The sequence below is a fragment of the Podarcis pityusensis genome (assembly GCF_964106645.2).
Source record: "Podarcis pityusensis genome assembly, chromosome: 4".
Classification (NCBI taxonomy): Eukaryota; Metazoa; Chordata; class Lepidosauria; order Squamata; family Lacertidae; genus Podarcis; species Podarcis pityusensis.
In genome coordinates, this window is record NC_138027.1 from 9,215,685 (window position 1) to 9,240,332 (window position 24,648).

General features: G+C 46.0%; 1 protein-coding gene across 1 annotated transcript in view; it reads right to left on the reverse strand.

The window, feature by feature from the left end:
• LOC308476355 (retinal guanylyl cyclase 2-like) overlaps nucleotides 1–24,648 on the reverse strand; it is a gene marked incomplete at its 5' end in the record, with an annotated part of 50,226 nt that overhangs the window by 20,928 nt on the left and 4,650 nt on the right. The window contains 7 exons of the mRNA XM_081003902.1: nucleotides 968–1,117; nucleotides 2,973–3,129; nucleotides 4,533–4,709; nucleotides 6,414–6,494; nucleotides 7,674–7,805; nucleotides 21,875–22,135; nucleotides 23,788–24,089. Of these exons, the coding sequence (XP_080860028.1) occupies nucleotides 968–1,117; nucleotides 2,973–3,129; nucleotides 4,533–4,709; nucleotides 6,414–6,494; nucleotides 7,674–7,805; nucleotides 21,875–22,135; nucleotides 23,788–24,089 (1,260 nt within the window). The remainder of the gene's footprint in view (nucleotides 1–967; nucleotides 1,118–2,972; nucleotides 3,130–4,532; nucleotides 4,710–6,413; nucleotides 6,495–7,673; nucleotides 7,806–21,874; nucleotides 22,136–23,787; nucleotides 24,090–24,648) is intronic.

Genomic DNA, 24,648 nt, shown 5'->3' on the forward strand with positions numbered 1-24,648 from the left:
GGTGAAACTCGAAAAATTAGAATATCGTGGAAAAGTTCGTTGATTTCAGTAATTCAACTTAAAAGGTGAAACTAACATATGAGATCGACTCATGGCATGCAAAGCGAGATATGCTTCTACTTCTCAGAGGTCCAGTCTTGCTCTATTTGCAATCCTTGTTTTGCTGATTTCATTGAATATTCTAATTTTCTGAGATGGTTAATTTGGGGTTTTCATCAGCTGTACGTCATGATCATCACAATTATAACAAAGAAAGGCTTAGCATATCTCGCTTTGCATGTCATGAGTCTATCTCATATATGAGTTTCACCTTTGAAGTTGAATTAGTGAAAGAAAGGAACTTTTCCACGATATTCTAATTTTTTGAGTTTCACCTGTAGACCAGAGGCAATTGATATTCCATCCAGCAGAGCTTTACTGCTACTGAAGGCAAATGAGCACAATGGTCACAAATCCAATACATTCAGGATTGGCGCTGTCCATAAGAAATCCAGTTGCAGCAGACTTAACTTAAACTTACAATAACTTATAATAAGTCTAAAACTTAACACTAAGCATACTGTGTACGGAACACCACACCAGAAGGAAAAGAGATAGAAAGAGAAAGAGAAAGATTGAAACGCAGGCTCCTTCTGGCCCTACTTTTATAAGTCAGCATCACCTTAACAGAAGAGATAAGAGAACCAGTTTAAAGCAGCTGTACTCAGCTTCTCGGAAGGGATAACCCAAACATCAGGAACCTCCTGCTTGTTTCTTTCACAGAGAGAAGCTTCCAGAACCCTCTTGAATTAAATAGAATAGGAAAGATCTCTACACATCAGATCAATACTTTGTGCACTAAGAAATGCATACTGACAAGTATCTAGCCTAGTCTTCAACACTGGCTCGCCAAATCAAATGAGTGTGTTTGATTCTATTTTGCTGCACACATTCAAATACCGGGGCTGGAGGGGCGGATCGTGCTCACCTTCAGCTGACATTTCAGACATGCAGTATGGGGGCCCCCGAAGAACAACTTCTTGCAGGATAATAGCAAAACTATAGACGTCTCCTTTTATGGTGCCTTTTGGGGACATCGCTGGATTTCTCAATATCTCGGGAGCTGTCCAGAGCAATTCTGGGAGAAAAAAGATCAATTTATCCAGAATCAACTTGATCCCCTCCCCCTCTTTCCTTTTTCCTTTCTCCTTCTGTGATGGAACTCCTATTTGGGGACTTCCCTGGCTTTTTTCTGGCCCACGTAGGACCAGTCTGGATAGTTGGCCTTGGTGAAGATTTGATGTTTTCATCCCCCAAAAGTTTTTGATTTGGGTTTCTACTGAAATGAGGCTGCATTTTAATGTTGCATTTTAATCTTGTTGTTAAGTTGTATTTTAATCAATTGTTTTTATACCTGGTGTTAGCTGCCCTGAGCCCAGTATTGGCTGGGGAAGGCGGGGTATAAATAAAATTTATTATTATTACTATTATTATTATTATTATTATTATTATGGCTTGCAGGAAGGACCACTGTGTTAGACTGCAAGTAGTGAAGTCTCTTGGCACCATTAGAGACTAAGTCCCAATCTGTACTGAAGAATTTCATTAGGTTTTAACCCCCCCCCCCCAAATGTTTACTGTCATGGCTTCCTTAAAGAATCTGAGGGACTGAGTTCTTTTAGGTGAACTCAGAGCTGTTAACAACACAGAAACAGAAAATTGCCAAGCAACACGACACATTACAGTACTTGAATAAGCAGTTAGATCAGTGGTTCTAAAAAATAACAATTCTCACCACACCATTTGAGAACCACTGAGTTAGATGAATGAATCAGTAGTCTGATTATTGGCTCAGCCTCTCCCAAAGGCCTCCCTAACTAGCCATACACTGATGGGTCCCTGCAGGCCTCTCTAGGTAGGGAAAGTCAGGCTGTCTGTGCCACCACCGAAAAGGCCCTGTTCCTTGTGCTGAACCTCAGCTGACGGGGAGGCCTGACCCCAGAGGTCAAAGAGAGCCTGTGGAAGGGGACCCAGAAGAGAAAGCGATCCTTTAAGGTTCCAGATCCTAAGCCAAATCAGGGCTGGGTGGCGAACCTCAGACCCAGGGGGCAAATGTGGCCCTTCAGACCTCTCCTTCTGGCCCTTGATAGTGTCCTCAGACCACGACTTCTCACCTCAGCCTACATCCATCACTGGGCTTGCTTCACACTCACCTTGAGTGTTTTTGCCTTTACTTCAATATGTCACTGAACTCTGAAAAAATGCCCTTGTTTGCCTGGGTGCAGGACAAAGAGGAGTTTGTTTGTGGAAATCAGCCGATGACATTTATATTCCTTGCTCCACCTACTTGTGCCTCTGGCCCCATCCTTCACTGGTGTGTGGCCCTTGGAAGGCTGCTCAGAAGAGGATGTTGCCCCCAGGCTTAAGAAAAGGTTCTGCGCCCTTGATTTTGAGCTATTAAGGGAGAAATGAACACCTTGAATTGAGCCTGAAAATCAGTGGGTAAGAAGTGCAATGGTGCTGGTCCCATGGACTGCAAGAAGATCAAACCTCTCCATTCTGAAGGAAATCAGCCCTGAGTGCTCACTAGAAGGACAGATCATGAAGCTGAAGCTCCAATACTTTGGCCACCTCATGAGAAGAGAAGACTCCCTGGAAAAGACCCTGATGTTGGGAAAGATGGAGGGCACAAGGAGAAGGGGATGACAGAGCACGAGATGGTTGGACAGTGTTCTCGAAGCTACCAGCATGAGTTTGACCAAACTGCGGGAAGCAGTGGAAGACAGGAGTGCCTGGCGTGCTTTGGTACATGGGGTCACGAAGAGACGGACATGACTAAACGACTAAACAACAACAAGAAGAAGTGCAATGCAATGCGGATAGAACTACTGTAGGGTTATGGATGGGCAGCATCATTTTGCATCAGCTGAGGTTTCTGGACCCTTTCCAAGGTCAAAACCACAAACATACAGAGCATGACAATTACTTCTTACCTTCTGCAGGGGGCTGAACGCCTAAGTCACTCAGTGGCGCCAGGAGCTCGCCATAGCTGTAGTCGGTGATCTTCAACATAAACCGCCCGTCCACAACGCAGTTGCGAGACTTGAGACGTCCGTGGGGGATCTCCTGGTGGTGCAAATATTTCATTCCCTGAAAAGGTGAGGGATCAAATGCTTCAGTTTAGGCATCTCCAGAGCTGAGGCACATAAACCCCAGTTAAAAACCTGCCCGGTCCAGCATTCTCTGCCGGCGAGATTCAGAGCTCGATGGTGAAAGCTGGTGACTGCAATTTCACTGTGTTTAGCTTGTGGTTTCCATTTTTAGCTGTTTGGGCTAATCTCTCAAGACAGAGCTACCCTCCCTGCCATGGACCGACCTAGCCTCCTTGAAGTTGCCCTGGTGCGATCAAGACAGGACTTTGGGGCAGTTGTCTAGGGGCTCAGTCTTGGCAGCCCATCAGCGATTCCTCCTTGGCCATCTCCCACTGTTGGAGATCAGAGGTATGTGTGCTACAGACCTCTGAGACACCCCCTAAATTAGCCTGCAGTTTATCCGTCCCCACAATGCATAAAGGTAAAGGTAAAGGGACCCCTGACCATTAGGTCCAGACATGGCCGACTCTGGGGTTGCGGCACTCAGCTTGCTTTATTGGCTGAGGGAGCCGGCATACAGCTTCCGGGTCATGTAGCCAGCATGACTAAGCCGCTTCTGGCGAACCAGAGCAGCACACAGAAACGCCATTTACCTTCCCGCCGGAGCTGTACCTATTTATCTACTTGCACTTTGACGTACTTTCGAACTGCTAGGTTGGCAGGAGCAGGGACCGAGCAACGGGAGCTCACCCCGTCGCGGGGATTCGAACCGCCGACCTTCTGATTGGCAAGTCCTAGGCTCTGTGGTTTAGACCACAGCATCATCCGTGTCCAGCGCCACCCCACGATGCATAGCAGGGTGCTTATTCCATTGACAGAGTTGAAGTGTGATTCAACTAGCACTCATGACCTTTGGATACAAAGGCTTTTATCCAAAATTAGTCATACTTGGAGGGACCCACTGAAATGAGTGGACATGAATAACTTAGATCCATTCATTCCAATGGGCCACAGTTAATTAACCCAGTGCACTAGCGGAAACCAGAGCAAGAATTTCTACTAGTGCATTGGGGCTTTCCCTACTTCTCTACCCACCTGCGCCCCCTGTGCCTCCCCCAAATCCATGCTGGAGGGGCAGAGGAACCCTCAGAATAGTGTGCAAGGAAGGGAAAGGGGGATGGAACAATTACCGAAGCCTGACGTTGGATTCCACTGAAAGCATCTACTAAAAGCAGGACTTAGTTGGATAAAACTCAAAACGTCTTGAGTTGGTTCTGCATAAAGGACCTTTTCAAATCTTCCAAGGATCTGGCCAGAACCCAAGGCTCATTTTCAGAGCTGAGAACAATATGACTGCAAAGATTCTCTCCCTTTGTATGACCCATTGTATTCAATTTTGCATTTTTGATAGAACAGCCTTTCACCCTTCCTTTTCACCCCCAGAATAAGGAGAGAACTTACTTTAATTAAGTCCATCAGAAGAGATGATTTGAACATCCAGTCCAGCTTTATGTTTGTGTTTTGCAGCAAATCCTCTAGGCTCCCTCTGGAGCAAAACTCCATCACGATGGCAGAGAGACCCCCATCAGATAAAAGGCCTAGAAGTGGGTTCACATTTTCATGGCGTACATCCTTCATCTGGGGACACAAGGAGCAAATCGCAAGAGAGATTGGGGATCTCTGACTTTCTTTTCTTTGATACTCAGGTTGTGATGCCCACAATCAAAATAAATGTATCATCATGTCAGATATGAAGACTGAAAGGATGCAGAATGCAGGTTGCTCCACAATTATTCTGCAAAGTTTTAAGGGCACTTCTGGAGTTGCATGCGATATTTATTTTGTTGTTTATTCCACTTGCTTCCCACCTTCCCATTTCAGAAAATCAGCAATGCATAATGCAACTGAACCAAAACAACACAAAATAGCAATGCAATCATCCGACAGAAAATTGAAAGTTAGTCCCACTGTCTGCTGATGGCAAATGATAAACTTGAGTGGTCACGGCACAGATTAAAGGCTGGCTGCCCTCTTTGCTGCTCTCAGTAGACCAGGTCAAGTGGCTGTAGCATGGACCTCCTCTAAGACCTATCTCTATAGCTAATTGTGAATTCAAAGATGGGCTTGGGTAATGTTTTGGAGCTGTTAAATTGGGCAGAGAGATAAAAATAAAGTAAATAAGATGCTGGGTTTGCCCCATTGAAAGTGTTCACTGCAAAATAACCTGTAGCTTCTGAAAATGCCATTGCATCTTAAAAAGCAGAGACATCACCTTGCCAACAAAGATCCTTATAGTTAAAACTATGGTTTTCCCAGTAGTGATGTATGGAAGTGAGAGCAGGACCATAAAGAAGGCTGATCGCCGAAGAATGGATGTTTTTGAATTATGGTGCTGGAGGAGACTCTTGAGAATCCCATGGACTGCAAGAAGATCAAAACTCTCCATTCTTACGGGAATCAGCCCTGAGTGCTCACTGGAAAGACAGATCCTGAAGCTGAGGCTCCAATACTTTGGCCACCTCATGAGAAGAGAAGACTCCCTGGAAAAGACCCTGATGTTGGGAAAGATGGAGGGCACAAGGAGAAGGGGACGACAGAGAACGAGATGGTTGGACAGTGTTTTCAAAGCTACCAGCATGAGTTTGACCAAACTGCAGGAGGCAGTGGGAGACAGGAGAGCCTGGCGTGCTCTGATCCATGGGGTCATGAAGAGTTGGACATGACTAAATGGCTAAACAACAACTATGTGTGGGAGTTCTTATTTCAGTTTATTGGAATGAGCTCTCCCTAGCCATTGGCTCAGCTGAAGCCATGTTGTGGGATGTTTATGAAAATTCTGCTGTTTTGAGGTGGATAAAACTCAGTTCCATAAAGTATAGGGATAGAGGGTATGGTGTTCTTTTAGTGGGAAAGAGCACACAAGAGGATGAAGGACATGCAGGCTAGCTCCATGATGACACCTTCTGCTGCCCCTGTAGCAGATACTCCTCCTCCCATCCATGCATTGGTTCCATGTGGCAAAGAGCTCAGAGTTTTCCCTTGTGGTTGGGCTAGAGGAGCTCTAAGCATGGATACCAGAAAGCACATAGAGGTGTTTTGCACACTGGCTGAATGCACAGACTGGGTGGAAGTGTTTTCACTGTGAGCAGCTGGGGCAGGGTGGGCATAGACATAGCATGCATCCTTATTGGGAGTAGGACTAATCCCGTGACCCCTCCTTTTGCATTTTTCTCAAAGCATTGGGGGAAAGTGTTATATGAACCTCCTTGAGAGCAGTCACGAAAGAGACACAGAAAATATGCAGCTCTGTGTATACATGTGAATCACCATAACAATCCCTACCTGGCTTAACAAGCTGGCAGTCCTCTGTCTCAGGTCACTGGTTGCTCCAGATTCCAGCTTCTTCAGCCATACCCAGTCGCCCTGGCCAGAAAAGGTATTAGTAAATGATTAAGAAAGGCCCTTGGCTAATTCTAGAATTGAAACACAGGTATGCACCCTTTTGCAATGTTTACAAAACATCATGTTTCACATTCACACGTTGCATGTTTCCAGATTTCACAAATTCCAAATGGTTAGGGGCTGATTTGAAAATAGGGGGTTGTTGCTTGACAATATATCAGAATCAAAATTGTTTTTCAGATATCGTGGTGGAATGTCTGAAGGAGTGTTCGTTTTGGATCCCTGATTAGCTAGAATCATTGATGAGAAGAAGAAGAAGAAGAAGAAGAAGAAGAAGAAGAAGAAGAAGAAGAGGAGGAGGAGGAGGAGGAGCTTGGATTTGATATCCCACTTTATCACTACCCGAAGGAGTCTCAAAGCGGCTCACAATCTCTTTTCCCTTCCTCCCCCACAACAAACACTCTGTGAGGTGAGTGGGGCTGAGAGACTTCAGAGAGAAGTGTGACTAGCCCAAGGTCACCCAGCAGCTGCATGTGGAGGAGCGGGGAAGCGAACCCGGTTCACCAGATTACAAGTCCACCACTCTTAACCATTACACCACACTGGCTCAGCAAATAGCCAATTCACAGAACCATAGAACTGCAGAGTTGGAAGGGACCCCTAGGGTCATCTAGTCCAACCCCCTTGTGATGCAGGAAACTCAACTAAAGTACCCATGACAGATGGCCCTCTGAAACTAAAAAAGTCCCTGCAGAGAAGATCTCCCATCCCTTCTCTTTGCTTCCCTTCACCTAAACTTTGTTTCCCTTCATAATCTCCCCTTCCCCCTAGGATGAGTGTAACCTTTCACTTGCTACCCAGCAACCAGGCAGCGTCTACAAACAGGCTGCAAGTATTCACTGGGAAAGATGTTGTGACCAGTATGTGGTTCCTGATTCTGGGATCACATGATTCCTGCATTTCAGGGGGTTGAACTAGATGACCCTTGTGGTCCCTTCCAACCCTACAATTCTACGATTCTATTCCTCACCAGGCATAATTTTATATCCATTGTTCTATGGCCATTTGGAGAGACTAACGCATTTCTAGGGTCATTCTATGTTATTTTAAAAATATGTCTTAACAGCATCACTTTGGGATCCTGATATACCCACCCCCTAAAAATCCAAGAACGGCTAGATTTAATCAGTGTTCCACTACCTTGTATATTGCCACATTGGAGGTTTCGTATGTCACAGTTGTGCTTTTCACCGACAAAGAATGTGTGGCAGATCTCAGGCTTCGAACTTCCAAGTTGCTCTTAGAATCGCTCAGGCTATCCACCACCAGTCTCTGTGAGTAGGAAACACAGCCAGGGATGAATCAAGGAGCACGTCCTACTGATCTAGGCTGAACATCTCGTTCAGATTCAGCGTTGACACAATGGCAAGTCAGATGGCTAGTCAACGTTTCTCCCACCTCAAAGTGTAATGATTTCCAGTGCAAAAAAGCTAAAAGGTAAAGGACCCCTGGACAGTTAAGTCCAGTCAAAGGCGACTATGGGGTTGTAGTGCTCATCTCGCTTTCAGGCCGAGGGAGCCGGCGTTTGTCCACAGACAGGTTTCTAGGTGATGTGGCCAGCATGACTAAACTGCTTCTGGCACAACGGTACACTGTGATGGAAACCAGAGCGCGTGGAAATGCCGTTTACCTTCCTGCTGCAGTGGTACCTATTTATCTACTTGCACTGGCCTGCTTTCGAAATGCTAGGTTGGCAGGAGCTGGGACAGGGCAACGGGAGCTCACTCCATCGCGGGGATTTGAACCGCTGACCTTCTGATCGGCAAGCCCAAGAGGCTCAGTGGTTTAGCTCCTTCTCATGAGTTATCTTTTCAGCTAAATGTCCACCCACCTACTCCCCCCATGCAAACTGCCCATATGACACCACAATCTACTCAGAATTGTTGGAGAAGCTGTGGGGGGAAAAGGCACTTTTTCCACATATGGTGGGACTGCCCCCAGATATCTTGACAATGGCTTATCAAGAAATGACCAAAATACTCAGTTATCCCATTCAAACTTCACCACAGCTTTGTTTACTAAATCTGTGGAACAATCAACCGAAATATTTCAGCTCTCAGGAACTTTTGTCAAGGGTGATGGCAGCTGCCAGAAGTCCAATTGCTCCCAAGTGGAAAATCTTGCAGGATTTGAAATTTTTGCTTTGCTATAAAAATATGTGCAGTTAACACTTAGCTGAAAAGATAACTCATGAGAAGGAGCTCCTGTGACGGTGTAATGAAAAATGGTGGGAGGAAACTCCTCCCCATGAACAGATTTCGCTTAGGTGCAAAGTCAGTGCCAGCTGTTGCATGACTTGGATTGCCTACCATTCTACTGAGTTTGGTGTTGACGAAAGTGAGGTCATCCAGAGTCAGCAGTAACTTCTTAGGCCCTTTGATGACTTGGTGATAGAGGGCGCTGTGCCTGAAAAGGAGCCAGGAAAGCATCGTTATATTTTGTAACTATCTATACAGATCATAGCAAATCATGCCCACTTTACATGGGTCTGCTGGAAGGTGTCTGGTAGGCAGGTGGCCAGTCAAATTATGGAACCCTGGGGGTGAACAGAGTCTATAATTCAGGATAACCACCTTTCAGTTGGGGTTGGGTGGACTTTGAGGTCTTTTTTTGGTGAAAAGCGGTACATAAATACCGGAAATAAATAAAGTAAGTAAATAAGTAAGTAAGTAAGTAAGTAAGTATCAGGAGTCCAGGTTCCCCACTTGATAACACAGTAAGTGTAGGTAATTAAAAAGGAGGATTTATTGCAAAAACAAACAGATAGCTATGGACTGCTTCAACCAAGCCTCCAGCATCATTACTCAAGATGACCCTTCTGAAGACTCCTTCCAGAGATGACAGAAGATATTGAACTTATGACCCTTACGTCTCTTGTATTGCTTCCTATCCAACAGCCCTCCCATTTGCCGACTCTTTGGACTGAGTGGATCACCTCCAACCTCTTCCTGTTCTGAGAGGCTGTTCACGCTGTTTTGTGCTTCCTGTGAGCTTTGGCTGTGTTCTAGCTTGCTCTCAGCTACTGCCTTATCAGCTTGCTCGTCAAGGTCAGGAAGAGTCGGAGTCTGCAGCTGCCAGCTCTCCCCTGCCTGACTAACATCTGAGTCTCCCTGTTCCTGGCTGCTTTCTGCAGTTGACTGCAAACCTTTGCTTGGAGCTGGCTCATTCCTGACGTAAGTAAGTAAGTAAGTAAGTAAGTAAGTAAGTAAGTAAGTACAACAGCCTGGAGTGCAAAAACTGAGCCTTGCCTGTAGATAAACAGATGGGAAAGCTTCAGTGGCCTAATTAGAGCATGTTGCTCTACTTTAGTTCCACAACAGCATAAGATTGCCCTCCTCCAGATGGCAATAATGGAGAAACATTGGGGAAGCATTGCAGAACAACGATTAAAGTGGAATGATTACACAACAACTAAGGAAGTGCGGACGGCCCAGTACAAATCCATCACAAATGCACTATTATTGTATCAATGATGCAGTATGATTGCTTCTTATGTGGGGGTCCAGGGAAATGTGTATATGCAAACCCTCGGAATTAAACCCCACGAGAATATCCCGGGACAGAATCAGTACACCATCTTCAGATGTCCTGGGATGCTCTCGTGAGATCTCATGGGGCCATCTGAGTTCCTGCAAGATCTTCAATAAACCATTTCCATTCTTTTATAAAAAGTTTGTTATTTTGATTGTATGTTTCACCATTTCTGCATATTCCAGAAGTTTTTGAATCCACTATTCCTGTGCTGGGACTTCTGCTTCTTTCCATTTTGGGGCAAGTAACATTCTTGCTGCTGTAGTCGCGTACATGAATAAGTTTCTATACAGTTTAGGTAGTTCTGTCCCTATAATTCCCAAAAGAAAGGCTTCTGGGCTTGTTTGTTTATTTTTACAAAGGTTATTTTAAAGATCCTTTTCAATTCATTATAGAATTCCCATGGGAAATTGTATCCCATTCTGGGTAACAGGTAAAAGCTAAAAAGGTAAAGGACCCGTGGACAGTTAAGTCCAGTCAAAGGCGACTACGGGGTTGCACCACTCATCTCGCTTTCAGGCTGAGGGAGCCGGCGTTTGTCCACAGACAGCTTTCCAGGTCATGTGGCCAGCAGGACTAAACCGCTTCTGGCACAATGGGACACCGTGACGGAAACCAGAGCGCACGGAAACACGGTTTACCTTCCTGCCACAAAAGGGTCCTGAGTTGAGGGAGCTTTTCCTTCTCTCCTTCCTTCCCTCCCTCCTCTACATGTTTGCCTCCTTCCCATCTTCTCCCTGCCTGTGGCCAGTGCCAGACACTGCTCTGTGGGGCTTTCGGCATGGCGCCTCCTCCTCTGAGGAGACCCGAGAAGACTCCCGAGTCAGCGGAGGGTGGCGGACCTGCTGCTGGCTTCCCCTGCTGGGCGGGCGCTGTGGTGCATGGCGCCACTCAGCCAAATGGAAAAGATAGCTCTGAGTACCTATTTATCTACTCGCGCTGGTGTGCTTTCAAACTGCTAGGTTGGCAGGAGCTGGGACCGAGCAACAGGAGCTCACCCTGTCCCGGGGATTCAAACCGCCGACCTTCCGACCAGCAAGCCCAAGAGGCTCAGTGGGAGTGGCGGGCTCATAGCTACCTCATGTCATTATCTCAATTCATAGATCAAATCCAAAAGCCAGTCACCCAATTACATGACCCAGATCAATTTCGCCTCCACCCGTGGCTGATGAAGATATCTGAGTCATTCACTTGAGCAGGCTATAAGGACCAGAATGAATGAATGTGGAGATGTCAGAAGGTCTTAGGACAGCTTTAGTTATCTTGGTGTAGGTGGAAGGCTGGCGGGTTATCCCTCCCAGGCCCAGACAGAGGGGGGGGGCATATGGGCCACTTGGCCCAGGCCTCCGATTCCAAAGGGTGCCTCGGTCAGCATATTCACAACCCTTTTCCCTATGTATTTTTTAAAAGCACTATTGTATACCTATATTTTCCATTTTGTCTTTATATGCATATACGGTTCAAGCCTTGAAATAAAATCATTTGTCAGCATAATTTTTGTGAAAATCATTTATATACTTACCTATTTATAAGACTTCAGGTAACCCCAGGGTAAAAAAAAGGGGGGGCACATTATCTACCTGGCCCGGGCCTCTGCCTGGCTCTGCAAGGCCCTGATCCCTCCTGTAAATCAGAAGGTGATTTCATGGTTCCCCAGAGAGCATCTGATCTGCATTGTATTGACTCTGGACGCAAGCCTCTTTCTGGCATGCTGGCCGGACCACCCTCACTCTGAACAAGCGCGCACCATTCTTGGGCCAAGAAGCAACAGCTGCAACAACAGCAACACCTTCTACACACACCCTACATTTCGTAACCATCGCCGGCGGTGGCTGGACAAGGCGGGAGACCGTGATTTCCCAAGCTTCACGCAAAGGCGTATTTATGTACCATGATACTTTACCAAATTTGAGGCACTCGCTGTCAGAGACTGGCTGGAAAACAAGGAGTGGTGGGGGGCACCAGACGTGGAACCCCCCCAAGGGAAACCCCAGAGGAGGAAGGCTCAAGGGAACCCCCAAGGGAATCCCCAGGGTAGGAAGGTGGGGCTTCAAGGAGAGGTCAGAAGTGGAAGTTTGAGAAGAGGTGCTAGATGCTGATGGAGAAACAGGGTTTAGTGAGCAGGAAGAACCTGTGACAGGAAGCAGTTCAGACTCTGACGCTGAAACAGAGGGGGGTCAAGGGACTGCTGGAAAATCCAGGGAACTGCACGGTCCGGGGAAAAACAATGCTGTCCAGGGTTGTAAAGACTGCGGAGAGAATAATTGGGTACACTCTTCCCACCTTGGATCAAATCTATGCTTCCAGGTGCCGTAAGAAAGCGGCAGAGATAGCGCAGGATAGTACGCACCCCGGAAATGATCTCTTTCAGCTCCTGCCTTCTGGAAGAAGGTCCAGGGTTATAAAGACTAGGACTAGCCGCCTGAGAAACAGTTTCTATCCAAATGCGATTTTGGTTTTAAACACGGTGTAAGGTAGTCTCTGTGGGAGTATATTGTATTTTAAAAATGGGGTATCAGAGTTTTTAGGGGGCTAACCAGGTTGGCAAAGCTGGGATAGCAGGCTTGTTGGTTTTGAATGCCTCATGTAGATTTTTTTTTTCAATTTCGTTGTTCTGTATGGGACAATGACAATAAAGATTATCGTATCGCCTCTCTCTCCTGCTGTAACAAGCTCCTACACCCGGGTCTCCAAAAATTTGCAAAGTAATGGGGAGGTCAGAGGTGCGCAGACACAGTTTGAGACTGATTGGGAAACATCCAGGAAAGGAGGAGCCTTAGAAAGGTGGAAGGCAGAGACCTTCAATCCTGGCAACTGCTCCATAGGGGGTGTTGCTGAGACCACTAAGCTGATTTGTATGTTCCTTGAATGTGGTTGTTTAGTCGTTTAGTCATGTCCGCCTCTTCGTGACCCCCTGGACCAGAGCACGCCAGGCACTCCTGTCTTCCACTGCCTCCTGCAGTTTGGTCAAACTCATGCTGGTAGCTTCGAGAACACTGTCCAACCATCTCATCCTCTGTCGTCCCCTTCTCCTTGCGCCCTCCATCTTTCCCAACTTCAGACTCTTTTCCAGGGAGTCTCCTCTTCTCATGAGGTGGCCAAAGTATTAGAGCTTCAGCTTCAGGATCTGTCCTTCCAGTGAGCACTCAGGGCTGATTTCCTTCAGAATGGAGAGGTTTGATCTTCTTGCAGTCCATGGGATTCTCAAGAGTCTCCTCCAGCACCAGAATTCAAAAGCATCAATTCTTCGGCGATCAGCCTTCTTTATGGTCCAGCTCTCACTTCCATACATCACTACTGGGAAAACCAGAGCTTTAACTCTACAGACCTTTGTCAGCAAGATGATGTCTCTGCTTTTTAAGATGCTGTCTAGGTTTGTCATTGCTTTTCTCCCAAGAAGCAGGCATCTTTTAATTTCGTGACTGCTGTTCCTTAAATAAAGAGTTAACTTCATTGACAACGGAGATCTGCTTCCTTTATTACTGACCTGCGACTGACTCCAGCCCTGACACCCCCACCCTCTCTGGGCCCAAATTAGTCCCTCAGAAAAGAGGCTGCCCGACTTCTCTCTGCGTGATCCACTTTCTTCCTTCCAGTCAGCCTAGGAAGGGGAACTTCATCATTCCTCCATCACGGGTGCAACCAGGTCATTCAATCAACCCCAAAACCGGCTCTCTGTAACTCCCAAGCTATTCATGTTAGGCAGTCATGTTCACTGTATTACTTTTGGCACAGCAGAATTATCCATGCTCAGAGAAGGCTGCCTGTTGCACCCCAGCCTGAGTCTCCCTTCTTGGACTTGCCTCTGTCCCATCTGACTCTGCTGGGGGAATGATTTTGGGGGAATAACTTGGCTGCATCGGAGATGATTTTATCACTGAAGCACTCGCAATGCACAGGCCCAGCTAAATTATCAGTCCTGGGGGAGTCCTGTTGCACCCCAGCATGAATCACTGCTCAGTCCTCTTCTCCTTCACAAGCATATAATTAAAGCATCCCCCCCTTTAAATTGTACTTTTTTGATGGAAACTCTTAGATTCAGTTAATATAAGTACAGTGTCTTTCAAGCAGACATTAATTGCTCCATCACCACCACCACAAACCACTTTGCAGTTTTTTTTTACAAACCAAGCGGTGTACAGATTTTACAAAACAGATAAATTCTGAAATAAATAAAGCTCATCTCAAACCCCATCCCAAAATAGGTGTTTGCTCTTCACATGGCACCAGCCTCAGAGAGCTTGCCTCGGCATCTCCAGACATTTCCAGTTCTTTGTTAAGCATCGAAGTGCCTCGGATCGTTCCAAATTTCCTTCGAAGTAAATCATGTAGGTGAAATTGGAAATCCCTTCCCCTGGAGAAACACCCATGGGATTTATGTGGGAAATAGTGGTACTTTGGTTCTCAAACAATGCCTTGGTTCCCAAACGCCGAAAACCCAGAAATAAGTGTTCTGGTTTTCGAACGTTTTTTGGAAGCTGAACGTCCGATGCGGCTGTCAGCTATTGTTTCTGGGGTGCGCCTTGGTTTTCGAACATTTTGCAAGTCAAACAGACTTCTGGAACCGATTAAGGTTGGCGCTTTTATTTCCGCTATTAATTTTGCATTTTTGTTTTTGAGGTTTTTCCCGGTTCATTTGTTTTTGTGACTCTGTGGAACCCTGTTCAGCTACTGACTGATTGTGTGACTGAGGAAATGGATCAAAGCCCCCATCCAAACGACAACTAGCATCAGTGCAGGTAAGAAGAAAGAATAATTTTACTTTTTATCATCTACAATACTGTCTTATTCATTTTATAGTACAGTACATTGATTATTGCTTTCCTTTCAGGGATCAGTGGTCTCGTTAGATAGTACAATTCATGCTAAATTGCTGCTGGGGTTGCTTTTAAAAGTCTAGAAAAGGGTTAATCCGTTTTGCATTGCTTTCTATGGGAAAGCGTGCTTGGTTTTGGAATGCATTGGTTTTGGAACAGACTTCTGGAACGGATTAAGTTTGGGAACCAAAGTACCACCGTCAATCACAGTTTCAATAAACCTGCCAAATTTTATCAGTCGGTGGCCCACACAACCCTGCTCAGATAAACTGATGCAGGTTGTACAATCAAGCTCTGCTGTTGTTACTGCCTATCTCTCATCAGTTCTGGGATGTCTTGTTGGGAATCCAAGTTTGCCCCCCCAAAAACAAACAAACAAATAAATATCCTCTACAACAGCTTCCTCTACCCCATGTCCTCCAGAGACTTTTCTTCAGCTGGGAATGAAGACTGTTGTGACACCTGAAAGCTCTTTCTTGTACGCATCCATCTGGTATGAAGGCTGAGACCCTACCTGCCCGCAGAGTGTCTCTCCAGAGTAGTGCATGCTCTAGTTATCTCTCGCTTGGACTACTGCAATGCGCTCTATGTGGGGCTACCTTTGAAGGTGACCCGGAAACTACAACTAATCCAGAATGCGGCAGCTAGACTGGTGACTGGGAGTGGCCGCCGAGACCATATAACACTGGTCTTGAAAGACCTACATTGGCTCCCAGTACATTTCTGGGCACAATTCAAAGTGTTGGTGCTGACCTTGAAAGCCCTAAACAGCCTTGGCCCAGTATACCTGAAGGAGCGTCTCCACCCCCATCGTTCAGCCCGGACACTGAGGTCCAGCGCTGAGGGCCTTCTGGCAGTTCCCTCACTGCGAGAAGCCAAGTTACAGGGAACCAGGCAGAGGGCCTTCTCGGTAGTGGCGCCCACCCTGTGGAACGCCCTCCCACCAGATATAGAAGAGAAAAACAACTACCAGACTTTTAGAAGACATCTGAAGGCAGCCTTGTTTAGGGAAGCTTTTAATGTTTAATAGGTTATTGTATTTTAATATTCTGTTGGAAGCCGCCCAGAGTGGCTGAGGAAACCCATCCAGATGGGCGGGGTATAAATAATAAATTATTATTATTATTATTATAATTGCCTACCAGGGATCTTCTACAAAAGTAGGGATGCAGATGGATGTCATAGTGCAATTTTGGTCTCAAGCTGTTTTTGGACTACAGATCCTATCATCCCTGACCACTGGTCCTGCTAGCTAGGGATGATGGGAGTTGTAGTCTGAAACAAGCTGGAGACCCACGTTTGGGAAACCCTGCTATAGTCCAACGACATCACCCTGGCCTAGACCATTTTAGGGTCAATGCCAAACGTTGCAAGTGGGCGCTTGCTCACCTTAATGTATTAATGATTCGGTGCTCTTATTTTTCTAAGTGCTAAGCAGGAAATCTGTGAACTCCTGAATTGTCAGAGGATTTTGAACACCTGGCATGTCATAATTGTTCCACGCGTAACACTTAGTTAGCACAATTTATTTCCCAAGGTCTGCAGTCATTAACCAATTAGACCTCCCAGTAACTCTCCCTTTGTGAGACTGAAGGCTGACTCAGAATAGACAGTCGACAAAACGTGGAGCGGATTCCTGCCTATGGCTGGGTTGGAAGGAGCCGTGCAAGCCAAATGGAGCCTGAATGAACTCTGTGCCAGAGTGGATTGCTAAGTTTGTACCAAGCTGGATGTTCCATGCGAATTTGGATGGCCAGCCAAAGCTGAGAACCTGTTTTGCATCTGTTAAATTCTGTAACTTATGTTTTTATATTGTGATTTAATCTTGTGAACCACCCTGAGACCTGTGGCTATAGGGCTATAGACTACTACTACAACAACAACTATTACTTATAATAATAAATGTACAAAGCCCTTGTTATTATTAATCATGCATGTATCTAGGGATGAGGAAGAACTATGCCTAGGACAACTATCCCTCTCACCTCAGGCCACACCCCTCATTGGCTCTGATTCTGTTGTTACATAGGGTTACTGATTCACACTTGCGTGCATGAAAGAGTTAACCTGAGCCCAGAGATCAGGTTGCAGGTGGGTGTGGCTTAGCAGGTTCTCAGCAGGCTCTGCCCCCCAATCTGTCTTTCTCTTGGTGCTTCCTGGAATAAGCAAAGAAGGAGACATGCAGTCAGTGGCTCCCAGTTGCAGGAAAAACCAAGTGAATTGAATCTATCCAGAAGAGAAATTGTATAGCCTGCATCTTTGTTAACCCAAAGACTGCAGGTGCTTTTTTGTAAGGAAAACAAGTACTGTACAAAAAAGGGGGGGGGGCACTTGCAACCTTTTTCTTTTCTATTTACTGCCATCGGATGGAGACTTGTTTTTGGTAACTTCTGGAAACTCTGTGAGTAAAGCATTCACTTACTTGCAAAGCTACGTGTCTGTGATTTATTCTAGCCTAAGTATTTTTGTGGGAAACATTTGTTTAAAGATGGATGAAGGCAGATGTAAATCTAACCAGGTTTTAATGTGCTTGGAGCAACTGCCATTGAGCTAACTCTGCTGCAAGAGAATAAGGATCTCGTTCCCAAATCTTTCTCTCCAACAGCTTTGCACCCTCCACGAGTGCTTTGCCTGAGTGAAAGGTATCCCTGAACTCTGGCAATGCCTCTTGCTTGTCTTGATGGAGAATGGAGAAAGCATGTGTAAGTGTGTGTATAAGTGAGTCAGCTGGGCAAAAGTAATATATATTACCCCACCCACTTTGGCCCCTCCCACCACTGACATGTGGTCCTCAGAAGGTCACAAAGCTTTTGCCTCCTGACCAGTGAGCTAGGCAGAGGCCTTCTTCAAAACTAGAAAGAGAAGAAAATGCTCTTACCTGATCAGGTACGCCAGGCACATCCCGAAGAGCAGAAGGGTGAGTGGCGGCAGCAGGATCAATACCACGACTGGAGGCTCCAGACCTAGACAAGTAACAGGGACAAGGGATGGGTCAAGGAAGGCTACATGAACTGTTTCCATCCCAGGTGGTCATTCTAAAAACTGTGACTTTAAGAAGCTTGCTCTTTACTTTTTCCTCTACCCTCCCCACACCTCTTTCCTCGTGTGCTGTACCTTTTTAGATTTTTTAGCCCAAGGGCAGGGATTGTCTTACTACAGTGTGGTGTAATGGTTAGAGTGTTGGACTAGGACCTGGGAGACCAGGTTTCAAATCCCCACTCAGTCATGAAGCTGACCTTGGGTCAGTTGCAATCTCTTCGCCTAGACTGCCTCGCAGGGTTGCTGTGAGGTTGAAATGGGGAGGAGAACCCTGTACATAATAATAATAATAATAATAATAATAATAATAATAATAATAATAATAAAAAATACCCCGCCCAACAGAATATTAAAATACAATAGTTGGTGGCTTCCAACAGAATATTAAAATACAACAGTGTATTAAACATTAAAAGCTTCCCTAAACAGGGCTGCCTTCAGATGTCTTCTGAAAGTCTGGGAGTTGTTTTTCTCTTTGACATCTGGCGGGAGGGTGTTACACAGGGCGGGTGCCACTACTGAGAAGGCCCTCTGCCCGGTTCCCTGTAACCTCACTTCTCGCAGGGAGGGAACCGCCAGAAGGCCCTCGGCACTGGACCTCAGTGTCCAGGCACAATGATGGAGGTGGAGATGCTCCTTCAGGTATACTGGGACGAGGCCATTTAGGGCTTTAAAGGTCAGCACCAACACTTTGAACTGTGCTCGGAAATGTACTGGGAGCCAATGTAGGTCTTTCAAGACTGGTGTTATGTGGTTCCGGCGGCCGCTCCCAGTCACCAGTCTAGCTGCCGCATTCTGGATTAATAGTTTCCAGGTCACCTTCAAAGGTAGCCCCACAGAGAGCGCATTGCAGTAGTCCAAGCGAGAGATAACTAGAGCATGCACCACTCTGGCGAGACAGTCTGCGGGCAGATAGAGTCTCATCCTGCATACCAGATGGAGCTGATAAACAGCTGCCCTGGACACAGAATTGACCTGCACCTCCATGGACAGCTGTGAGTCCAAAATGACTCCCAGGCTGCGCACCTGGTCCTTCAGGGGCACAGTTGCCCCATTCAGGACCAAGGAGTCCTCCACACCTGCCAGCCCCCTGTCCCCCCAAAACAGTACTTCTGTCTTGTCACGATTCAACCTCAATCTGTTAGCCACCATCCAATGAGCTCCTTGGAAGGTATTGCAAATCACTTTGGGGTATCTCATGGAAGCAATTAACAAATGAATAATATTTGCAAGCATTGCCTACTGTGACTGGCAACATCTCAAGCAGCGGTCTTGCCCAGCGCTTGCCCCCTGGAGATCCTTTTATTGCCAAGGACAGAAGCTGGCCCCTCTCTGCCTGCAGACCCTGCAATCCCTCTCTGGAGGTTTCAGGTGTTAACTTTTGCCCCAACTTTAAAGGTAAAGGGACCCTTGACCATTAGGTCCAGTCGTGACCGACTCTGGGGTTGCACGCTTATCTCTCTCTATAAGCCGAGGGAGCCAGCGTACAGCATCCGGGTCATGTGGCCAGCATGACTAAGCCACTTCTGGCGAACCAGAGCAGCGCACGGAAACGCCGTTTACCTTCCCACCAGAGTAGTACCTATTTATCTACTTGCACTTTGACGTGCTTTCGAACTGCTAGGTTGGCAGGAGCAGGAACCGAACAACGGGAGCTCACCGTGTCACAGGGATTCGAACCGCTGACCTTCTGATCGGCAAGTCCTAGGCTCTGTGGTTTAACCCATAGTGCCACCTGCGTCCCACGCCCCAACTTTAGCTGCAAACAAAATGCCTGAAAGTTATTTGTCCCCTCCCTCCCCCCTCCCCGGGGAAGAACTATGCCCCACTCCCAGTTTCTTGACTGCCACCTTTGTCTTTGGAAACAACTCAGATTATATTAAGTTCTTTTCTTTTCTTGATAGGATAAGCCGAGTATTCCCCAGGCCATTTCGAATTGCCAGAAGCCAGCGTAAATACACAACAGCCGTCAGCAGCGAGGAGATCTACAGCTCAAATACCCCAGATCTGCTTTACAGTGGTACCTCGGGTTACAGACGCTTCAGGTTACAGACTCCGCTAACCCAGAAATATTACCTCGGGTTAAGAACGTTGCTTCAGGATGAGAACAGAAATCGTGCTCCGGCGGCATGGCGGCAGTGGGAGGCCCCATTAGCTAAAGTGGTGCTTCAGGTTAAGAACAGTTTCAGGTAAGAATGGACCTCCGGAACGAATTAAGTGCTTAACCCAAGGTACCACTCTATTGTAAACTTGGGCGAGGCAGAGGGACTCAGGACCTGAAGGCTAAATGTGGCCCCCAGCCCTCTCTATTTGGCCCTCGAGAATCTCACTAGGCTATACAACCCCTGAGCCCTGCTCCGTGCCACCCCTTGGGTGTTTTTGCCTGACTGGAAATGTGTCCAAGATCTGAGATAAAGCCTCTATATTTGTTTCAAATGTTTTTAAATACTGATCTTTAAATGGTTGAAACCGTTGTGACACCTGCTGGGGAAGGCTTGACAATGCATTTAACAACAACAAACAGATAAGTTTGACCTTCCTTGCTCCACCCACTTTTGCCTCTGTCCTAATAATAATAATAATAATAATAATAATAATAATATATTATTTATAAATTCCCCAGCCACTCTGGGCGTTTTCCAACAAAACACTAAAATACAATAACCTATTAAACATTAAAAGCTTCCCTAAACAGGTCTGCCTTCAGATGTCTTCTAAAAGTCTGGTAGTTGTTTTTCTCTTTGACATCTGGTGGGAGGGTGTTCCACAGGGTGGGTGCCACCACCGAGAAGGCCCTCTGCCTGATTCCCTGTAACTTGGCTTCTCACAGCAAGGGAACTGCCAGAAGGCCCTCAGCACTGGACCTCAGTGTCCGGGCACCCACCTCTGGCACACGGCCCCCAGAAGATCGTCTTGTTAAGGTAAAAAATTCCAGGGTGAGAGACTACTCAACAGACCTGCTTGCCGGGCTCTGATAATAAAAACGTATGTATTTTAAAACAGCTGATAAAAGGGAGTAATAAAAAGACTCTTTATGAATGCCACTACTGCAGCCCATGTTATGTTAGCCCCCAAATGGAAAGACTAAAGAAGAATGGCAACAGAAACTGATGGAATATGTGCAGCTTTTGGACCTAACACATAGAATAAGAGAACAAGAAGAACATACGTTTAAAGAAGATTAGAAAACGTTTGTTGAATATATGGAGGGAAATTGTGTTTATTTGAAAATGTGGGCATCATTAAGATAAATTCAACAGTGTAAATAAGTTTTGATGGATGTAATACAGTGGTACCTCAGGTTACAGACGCTTCAGGTTACAGACTCCGCTAACCCAGAAATAGTACCTCGGGTTAAGAACTTTGCTTCAGGATGAGAATAGAAATCGTGTGGCGGTGGTGTGGCGGCAGCAGGAGGCCCCATTAGCTAAAGTGGTGCTTCAGGTTAAGAACAGTTTCAGGTTAAGAACGGACCTCCGGAATGAATTAAGTTCTTAACCCAAGGTACCACTGTAATGGAATACTGAATGGTTTTAGCTTATGTAAAATATGCAGGGATTTATGTTATGCAAAATGAACCACGGAAAGAGAAGAAGGGAAGTCACTGATATTTTAAGGATGTTTAAATGAGTATTCTAAATTGTAAAACAGAAAATTCAATTAAAAATTATAGGGGGGGGGGGAACGGAGCAATAAAAATAAACATCAGGAAAGGAGGGGTGGGAAGTTATGTGTGTATAAAAATATTATATGGTTTGAAATATCTCCAGAGACGTAATAAAAACGATACATGGATTAAGAAGGAGTGTCAACAAAGTGCAAGAATGTTAGATATGGGCGATACGGGCACCACTTACCTCTGATGCAGGGAACATCTGGATCGAACCAACAGCTGGAATCAGCTGGGGGTGGGCTTCCTCCAGGAAAGTGTATTGCCCTTTCCAGGGGTTGTACCAAGCCAGAGGACGCCACCAGCAAGTAGGTGGGGAAGAAATGGCTCCCTCTGCCGTCTGTGTCCAGGACGATATATTGGGCCAGAGGTTTTCCTTTGCTGTCAGCCTCTACCCTGCGGCTGAACCCAGCAAAGTCGAGGTTTCTGACGTGCTGAGTCAACGTTTCCCCCGAGACCTCAGTCGCCCCCTGTTGATGGGCCTTGGCTAAAGCTTTTGCGACCAGGTAAATGGCGTCATAGATGGTGCCGAAGAGTGGAGAGACCTGAAAAAGACAGCAGGTTTTTAGCGCCTACCAAAACCTGACAAATGATCTGGCTCAGAGGCAAACTAGAGCTAACATTCATCATATCGTTTAGCTGACTTTTGCTTCCACAAATGCCCAGTAAGGGGAGCAGAGAGCAAGCGAAGGATAGGGGAGATATTTTATGAAATAAAGAAATCCAGCTCCCCCACTCTCTTTTCCACCTGACTCCAAATGTTGCCTATTTGGGAAAGAAAAAGGAGCTAAGCCAACGTGTTGGAAATGGCTTCTAGCCATTCTTGGTTAATTATTGGGGAAAGCCAATGCGTTCAAAAATTATGGAAGTACAGAGAATATCTCCTGAATGGTGAGGCTTGCTGACCTCCCAGTAAAGCAAAAATTCGATCTTCTCCTGTTAGGCAAAAACCACAAGATGACTCAGAATGTCACCAGATTCTGCAGGTAGAGAATAGACTCTGTATGGATTTCCAAAGCATTGGAAACAAGAGTCAAAAAAATTGAAATCAATCCAAGAACCTTTTCAGACCATAATTCCCTGACTATGGAATTACAAAAAGAAAGCCAAATCTCTTTTAGATGGCGATTAGATGATGATTTATTAGATGATCACAAATTTGTTGAAAAAGCAGATTCTGCGCACAGATCTGTAGGTGCAGACCATCCCCTGATTCAATCTAGTTTGTTAAGAAAATTCCCCAACCCAGATCCACGGGTGACTTTGGGTCATTTCTCTAAGGTAGTCTATTTTAAAGTTTTTATGTGTTTATATACCTATCACACTCTTAAACTTAAAAGCCATTGTTGTATATTGTTTTAAATGTTTGTTTTGCTATTGGGATTGTGGTTCCATTTGCGTTTCTCAAGCTGGTTTTCTGACCATAATAAATTTCATGTTCATGTATCTCCTGAATGGAGTGCAAGGTTTTTTGCTGAGCTCACTTGCGAGGTTGCCCAAAGCAGGTTTGCAAGGGACCTTCCTTTCATTCTACAAATCACTTCTCTGGTGGTCCGTTGTGTCTGGTGGGGGTAGAAGACAGGAAAATCCACAGTAGGTGGATCACAGACAAGGACACCTGGGGTTTGGTCCTCCCTTCCTCTCTGCCAAGTGCATTTCTACAGTTATAATGTGGAGGTGGATTACTGAAGAAGGCAACCGTGATTGATTAGGATGGGTGCAGGAATGATATTTAGCTTTACATTTACATTTCCACGCACAATTCAAAGTGTTGGTGCTGACCTTTAAAGCCCTAAACAGCCTCGGCCCAGTAGACCTGAAGGAGCATCTCCACCCCCATTGTTCACTGAGGTCCAGCTCCGAGGACCTTCGGGCGGTTCCCTCACTGCGAGAAGTGAGATTGCAGGGAACCAGGAAGAGGGCCTTCTTGGTGGTGGCGCCTGCCCTATGGAACACCCTCCCAGCAGATGTCAAGGCAATAAACAGCCATCTGACTTTTAGAAGACATCTGAAGGCAGCCTTGTTTAGGGACGCTTTTAATATTTGATGAATTATTGTATTCAATATTTTGCTGGAAACCTAGCCAGCTGGATGGGGTATAAATATATTATTATTATTATTATTATTATTATTATTATTATTATTATTATTATTATTTGGAGCAAAATGAAAGCCTTCTGCTCTATGCAGTCCTGACCTGCTCAGGTTCCAGATCGAGAGGGATTTCACCCCTTCGTTTCGCGGCCTCAAACGCCTCATAAAACGTTTTGTCCCCGGACTGCAAAGTAATGGTCAACACTGCGTCGTAGGCTTCCCGGAAGGAGCGGTCGTTTTCCAGAATGAAGTAGGAGTGGTTTCGGTACGGGAGGCTGTAGAACAACGTGTCGTACGGCAGGAAGACGTATCTGCCATCGGCCAGACCCATTTCTTGGGCCTTCGTAAGCAAGGTAGCCTGTTCCTCTCCTCCGATGAGAGCCGAATGCATGCACAAAATGATAACTGTGGCACAGAAATCAAAGAGTCGTTTTAAGAACACCAGAATGGCCAGGCTGCTAAATCAAACCAAAGGCCCAGGTATAATGACTCCCGACAGTGGAGGTAAAACATCATGGTCCTTACAAGAGCTGTATAAGGTACATAAGGCAGCCCAGGATTACTTCTGTCATAACAGAAGAGCCTTAATGGGTCAAATTAAAGGCCTATCTAACATACCCTCCAACATTCCTCAGATAAAAATAGGGACATTCTGTTCTACATCAGTAATAATTTATACATACATACATACATACATACCTACATATGGGATGCGGGTGGCGCTGTGGGTTAAACCACAGAGCCTAGGACTTGCCGATCGGAAGGTCGATGGTTCAAATCCCCGCGACGGGGTGAGCTGCCGTTGCTCGGTCCCTGCTCCTGCCAACCTAGCAGTTCGAAAGCACGTCAAAGTGCAAATAGATAAATAGGTACTGCTCTGGCAGGAAGGTAAACGGCGTTTCCGTGCGCTGCTCTGGTTCACCAGAAGCAGCTTAGTCCTGCTGGCCACACGACCCGGAAGCTG